Source organism: Spinacia oleracea, chromosome 4, assembly GCF_020520425.1.
Source record: "Spinacia oleracea cultivar Varoflay chromosome 4, BTI_SOV_V1, whole genome shotgun sequence".
Taxonomy (NCBI): domain Eukaryota; kingdom Viridiplantae; phylum Streptophyta; class Magnoliopsida; order Caryophyllales; family Amaranthaceae; genus Spinacia; species Spinacia oleracea.
Window position 1 is genome coordinate 81,614,236 of NC_079490.1, and position 6,617 is coordinate 81,620,852.

At 37.4% G+C, this 6,617-nt stretch overlaps 1 protein-coding gene across 7 annotated transcripts; it reads left to right on the forward strand.

Annotated features, from left to right (window-relative positions):
- The first annotated feature begins 3,170 nt into the window (after window positions 1–3,170).
- LOC110798678 (sugar transporter ERD6-like 6) lies at window positions 3,171–5,319 on the forward strand. Of its 7 annotated transcripts, none has more exons than XR_008919425.1 (6): window positions 3,171–3,308; window positions 3,954–4,043; window positions 4,240–4,299; window positions 4,409–4,489; window positions 4,598–4,799; window positions 4,897–5,319. XR_008919425.1 is itself a non-coding variant. In XM_056827345.1 (5 exons), exons 2-5 carry the CDS (start codon window positions 3,990–3,992, stop codon window positions 4,911–4,913), a joined length of 333 nt encoding a protein of 110 aa, XP_056683323.1. In that variant the 5' UTR covers window positions 3,171–3,308; window positions 3,954–3,989; the 3' UTR covers window positions 4,914–5,319. The 7 variants fall into 7 exon arrangements, 4 of the variants coding, with proteins under 4 accessions (XP_056683323.1, XP_056683324.1, XP_056683326.1 ...); XR_008919426.1 differs by having other exon boundaries at window positions 4,620–4,799; XR_008919427.1 differs by having other exon boundaries at window positions 4,678–4,799.
- The last annotated feature ends 1,298 nt before the right edge of the window (window positions 5,320–6,617 follow it).

Genomic DNA, 6,617 nt, shown 5'->3' on the forward strand with positions numbered 1-6,617 from the left:
CATTCTTCCAGTTCCAAAACTAGCCCGGAGGGCAACGACAAATAGTAAGTTCCTACAGCTAATGCAGCAATCCGTGCTCCATTTCCCACTCGTAGGTCGACTTCACCCTTGCTTAACTTTCTACTTCTTCTTAGTCCCTGTGGATTGGAACATAAGTGTGAGCCACAACCTGTATCTAATACCCAAGAAGTTGAATTAGCAAGTATACAGTCTATAACGAAAATACCTGAAGATGGAACGACTGTTCCGTTCTTCTGATCTTCCTTTAGCTTCAAGCAATCTCTCTTCCAATGCCCCTTCTTCTTGCAGTAGAAGCATTCGGACTCAGAAGTGGGTTGACTGACCTTCCTCTTTGCAGATTTGGCGCCAGTTTGCTTAGTTGGGCTGGCCTTGTTGCCACCTTTCTTAGCATTCCTCTTCTTTCCAGATTTCTTGAACTTGCCCCCACGCACCATAAGCACATCCTGCTTATCACTTTTGAGCGTCTTTTCAGCGGTCTTCAGCATACCGTGAAGCTCAGTGAGCGTTTTGTCCAGACTATTCATACTGTAGTTCAGTTTGAACTGATCATACCCGCTATGAAGAGAATGGATGATGGTGTCTATAGCCATTTCCTGAGAAAATTGCTGATCCAGCCGACTCATATTCTCAATGAGTCCAATCATTTTGAGAACATGTGGACTTACGGGCTCGCCATTCTTAAGTTTGGTCTCAAGAATTTGCCTATGAGTTTCGAATCTTTCGACTCGAGCCAGATCTTGGAACATGTTCTTCAACTCACTGATGATTGTGAAAGCATCTGAGTTGATGAACGTTTTCTGCAGATCCGCACTCATGGTGGCGAGCATTAGACATTTCACATCCTTGTTGGCATCAATCCAACGGTTGAGGGCTGCCTGAGTGACCCCGTCGCCTGCAGCTTCGGGCATCGCCTCATCTAGGACATACTCCTTTTCTTCCTGCATAAGAACTATTTGCAAGTTCCTTTGCCAGTCAAGGAAGTTTTTCCCGTTCAACTTCTCCTTTTCGAGAATTGATCGAATGTTGAATGAATTGTTGTTTGCCATATTAAAAAAAACTACAATTGAAAAGAATAAACAAATAAATAACCATTCACAGTTTCTCTTAATAAACTTAAATTCTAGCATACATGCATAATTCAATGTTTATTAAGCATTTTATTCAAGTTATGTGTTCCGGCAGGTGTGAATAAAATGATTCCAAGATCCTAAAATCATTGAAGAACTAAGCACAGTTTGTCGACTTAATCCTAGAACATCTTAGGTAAGCAAAAGCCTTTTGCTAATAGTCTAGAAACTATTCTTGGTTGATAGGTACGTCTAAGAACTTATTAGGTAAACCTATCGATTTTGCCACGACATAAAAGGACTCCTTACTTATATCGTTGAGTTTCACCAAAACTAACATGTACTCACAATTATTTGTGTACCTTGCCCCTTTAGGACCAATAAGTAACACCTCGCTGAGCGAAAACTATTACTAGATTGATGTAAAGGATATCCAAGCAAGTGTATATTTTGGCATGGCACCTTTTAACTCAATTTTTAAGTTTGGAACTTAAGGCTCTTACTATGTTGGTTAGATTTTAAGTGAACTAAAATCCTTAATCATGCAACATAATCAAGCTTTTGATCTCATGCATTTTAAGACATATTTAAAAGCAATAAATAACTTAAAACATGCATAAGATATTTGTGATCTAGTATGGCCCGACTTCATCTTGAAGCTTTAACTTCAAAGTCCGTCTTGAAAATCTCCGTGGGAGGCACCATTTTCTTCAAATATGATAAGCTATAACTAATTACAACTATTTGATGGTACGCAGACCATATTTGAATTGAAAAATAACTTTGGTACTTCAGACCAATTACATTCAAATTAATGGTACGCAGACCATATTTTCTATCCTATTTGGGCCATACTAGTCACTTCATAACCTGCAAAACAGTACATATACAATATATACCATTCACCCATTCATTATCATGAATGGCCCACATAGCTGGTTAGTAAAACACATTATGCATCACGTAAACATTTGCAGCAATTAATCAAGGGCACCAATAATCTACCAATTATTCAGTCCTTATTAATTCTAATCAAGTTGTTTTAACCTTAAGGATTTGTAGACCTAATCAAGAGATTATGACTAAAAATACGCTCCCACTTAAACCAATAAATTCATATGCTTTACTAATTTTAAACATAAAAATGTATTTCTAGTCTAACCGGAAACATACAAATTTAATTAAAATTTAAAGCTCATATAAATTTATAATTGAATCCAAAAAGTTTAATTTAATTTAAGTCGTTATTTAAATTAATTCATGATTTTAATTTTTATTAAAATAATTAGAATAAATAAAATTTATTATAATTACAATATTCAAAATTAAAATCCAAGAAAATAATTTAAATTATTAATATTAAAATTAATTAAAATTACGTGAACTGAAATTTTCAAATTAAACATTCAAAACAATCTAATCGTAACGCAAACACCCTACGCATTGCACGCCCATGGGCCGCACGCACACAGCCATTGCTGGCCATGTGCGCGCAGCCCATGCGCTCGTCGCATAGCTGCTGCTTCCCCATCGCAATCCTCCGCACGCTTCGGTGCTCGCTGCGCGCGCCAGCGCTCATCGCATGCGAGCTATCGCTCGCAGTGCGCTCTCGCCAGCGCTCGCTGCGCGCGATCTAAGAGTCATCTGCGTCGCAGATTAGTAATTCTGCGACGCAAATGAGGTAAAAAAAATTCGGACGTGTCAATGGGTTTCTACCTCTCTCCTCAAACACACTCTCTCCTAATTCTACCTCTCTCCTCAAATACTCTCTCTCTCCTAAACTCCCTGCTTCTTCCTCTCTCCTCAAACCCGATCCAGTTTCTGCCTCTCTCTCCTCAACCTCACCGCTCAAATTTTCCTCCGGCAAGGTTCTTGCAAAAAAATTCGGTTTGTAAATGAGGTAAGTCTTCCATCTCTTTCCTCCTTTCTTCAATTCTTTTAGGTTTTAGAACTTTCACTTTTGTTTAAGTTTTTGATTCTTCAATTCTTTATGATAGGTTTCGACAACGGAAGAGGGAGAATCGGGGTCGTAGAAGAGGTGGAGGAGGGTGTCGGAGGTGGAAGCGTCATTGAAACCGCCGACGTCGCACCCTTGCTACTGTCGCAATCGAAGCATCTATTTCGAAATCCTTGGAAAGGGAAGCTTGACGGCGGAGGTTTCTGGAGAAACTAAATTGACGGCGGCGAGGTGGAGGAAGGAGGCGGGACTGTTAGTCGGAGGTGAGAATTTTGTAATGCTTCCATCTGTCTCCTTCATTCTTCATTTAGTTAGGGTTTTGAACTTCAGTTTATGTAATTTTGGATTTTCGATTGAATTCTATTGAGTTTGCTCATTTTACTTTTTGATTAATGTTCTTGATTCTGTTTTATTGTGATTGAACTTGACTTTGAGTGGAAATTGAACTGGATTTATGATGAATGGTTGACGATTGTGTCTCCATTTTCGTTCTTAAGACTAAATAGCTTGATTTATGTAAACATGGTGGAAGTTTGATTGGTGTTCCTGTTTCTGTGGAAAAATTGATTTTTCTAGGGGTTATTTTGAGCTGAGGTCCAACCTTATGAGATATGAGATACCAGACATCCAATTTATGTTATTTCTTTAATAATCGTCTGCCATGGCATGTATATCCTGATGATTGTAGTTTCTTAGTTGGAATGATTTGCTTGCTTTATATGGAAATTTCCATACAAGCACTTTGTCTTGCTGAATTGCAGTTTGTCTTGCTGCTTTATACTTCAGCACCCATGTAACTTGATGATCATTAGATTTTGACTTGCGTTTATGTAAAATTCCCAACAACATATATCAGATGATTGATTGTTTTTCCATTTAACTTGTGATTGTATTGATGGAGGTGGCAGTTCTCCTTGTTTGGATCATTGGCTAATGTGGGAGCAATGGTTGGTGCAATTGCTAGTGGTCAGATTTCTAAATACATTGGGCGCAAAGGGGTATGAAATTTTATCCCTTTCCTGCAATTTATTGATGGTTTTTAACATATAGAATTTGTGTCATTGTCACCCATTGTTGTCTCTTAAAAAGGGTCCTACTTGATATGAACATTAACAGATGTTCATAAGTCATAACAATGTCTGTTGTACTGTATTTTTTTTTTAATTATGATTTCCTGTTTTTAATTAATTGCAGTCACTGATGATTGCTTCAATCCCAAATATCATTGGATGGTTGGTCGTATCATTTTCGAGAGTAAGTGAGCTATATAAACGAGCATTGTGCTATTTGTTTATCTTCAATCCCAAATATTATTGATTGGTTGGCTGGTCGTATCATTTCTGTATTGTTGAACCATCTATAGGATACCTCATTTCTGTACATGGGGCGATTGGTTGGTTGGTTTTGGTGGTTTAGTTATGCTGTTCATTGAAATCATCAATAAGTAAGCTCTCTACTTGCTAGAAAAGTTTGTTTTCTGACCGTGTTGGATGTTTGAATTTCCATGATAATTCACAGCATATTTAAGTTTGGAGTTTGCCATCATATTTAGGTATCTCTATTTTTTTGAGAAGGGAAACAACCAAATCACCGTCAATACAATCCAGGATCTAATGGAATTAATTACTACAGAGATGCAAAGTGATAATGCGGCAACAGATTCTGCTGCTGAAGCTTTCTTTGCAAGCACATTGCGGTACATCCAATTCCAGAAACAAAAAGGTGGCGCAGTTAGTGAGAAATATGAACCTAATGTTAGTTTTTTTGTTGATCTGGGTAGGTTTGAATCATTTCTTGAGACTGAAAACAAGCTGTTCAGATAATTAATGAATTTCTAAATTTTTATTGTAGGAGAACTGAAAAGTTAAAACTTGAGAAAGGGAAACAAACTCGGTAACAATTGCTCTTCAATCCGCTAAACTTGTGAGAATTGTCGCCTTTGATCTTGCTCTTGGGACTCTTGAATGGTTCCCTCATTTGTCTTTGAATACGCTGACGCTGACGCTGCGTGCTACGTGTGTCATGGGAAGTTGCTTATCCAAGCATGATCTCAACTCTCAAATTGATTTGGTAATTGAAATTTTGAAGCGTCCAGGAGAAGTCCTCCCTGTTTGTCTTAGTGTCGCACGAACGCTGTAAATTCATAATTTAGTGTGCTTCAATTTTAATTTCTCGGCTTTTTTTTTCTCGGTTCAAATTTTTATTTTTATTTCATATTGTAATTTGTTTGATTTTGGTCTGACAATGGAGTTTTTTTCATCTGCTTGAATGATATCTTGGGCCTCATTCGTTTATGGTTCACTTAAACTTTTATGTTAAAAGTGTAGTTAGGTTATCAACATGTTGGGTGATCTATGGTGAATTTGCCTTTTATTGGGTTGTAACTAAAATATTAAAAAACGAATTTTTTTTTTTAAAAAAAAGTCATTTGCAACGCACATTTAGCTAATGTGCGTGGCAAATGACTTTTTTTTTTTCGCCTAAAAGTCATTTGCGTCGCACATTTAGCTAATGTGCGTTGCAAATGACTTTTTAGGCATGGTGCTGAAAAGTCATTTGCGTCGCACATTTAGCTAATGTGCGTTGCAAATAACTTTTCAGGCATGGTGCTGAAAAGTCATTTGCAACGCACATTTGCTAAATGTGCGACGCAAATAAGGTTCATTTGCGTCGCACAAATGTGCGACGCAAATGACTTTTAGTCATTTGCGTCGAGAGCTTTTGCCACGCACGATGTGCGACGCAAATGTGCTTAAAAGTGCGATGCAAATGACCCTTTTTCCACTAGTGAGTGTTTCTCGAATTATGGAGTTCAACTGTTAAACTTTTACAGAAGGTTAAGCCTTAACCATTCTGAGCACGGCCATGCATTTTCATAGTATCTAACTCTTCGAGAGGCCTTGTACAACAACAACACCATATCCTATCAAAGATAGGAGGACAATCCCTTCTTGTAACTTGTGAACAAGTTACTTTGATTCATAGTACGCCCAATAACTGCTTTTATAGACTCCTTTTACGGTGCGACGTTTAGCGAGCATTAAAGCGAACTAATTCTCAAACAAGCAGCCATAACTACTCAGGTTCTGAGGAATAGGTTCCAATCACCATTATTGAGAACTACTTATGACATGACTTTAATCTCTTAAAGTGTTCTCATGATCAATCCGATACGAGATCCAATAAGTATCTATGCAAATGATTTCTGACATCCGGTCCATCTAGTTCAAGAAACTGAACTATAAATCAACTTGCAATCTAATCTTTATTAGTCATTGGTCGTCCAACCTTTCAATGACCTGGATTAGGGATCCTTTGTGACTTCAATATTCAAGTTCACTTATGGGTGTTTCTTTGTCGAAGAATCCATCTTTACATCCCATTTGAATGTTTTGAATCACTTGGACTTCATCATTTAATACTAAACCAAGATTAAATGATATATGAAATATGATTTCATAAATGATAAATGTTTAAACCAAACGCTTACCAATTTGTGGGCCTCAAACCCAAAATCAAGCATTTAATGTTTTGCAGATATATGCCTTTCACGCAATACTTAAAACATTCAT

What these genes read in the sequence shown, in the direction of transcription:
- LOC110798678 (XM_056827345.1), top strand. Translation starts at nt 3,990, where the DNA reads ATGGTTGGTGCAATTGCTAGTGGTCAGATTTCTAAATACATTGGGCGC. An exon ending in AATACATTGGGCGCAAAGGG is followed by an intron (nt 4,044 to 4,239) that starts GTATGAAATTTT and finishes AATTAATTGCAG; the next exon opens with TCACTGATGATTGCTTCAAT. An exon ending in TGGTCGTATCATTTTCGAGA is followed by an intron (nt 4,300 to 4,619) that starts GTAAGTGAGCTA and finishes TTTTTTGAGAAG; the next exon opens with GGAAACAACCAAATCACCGT.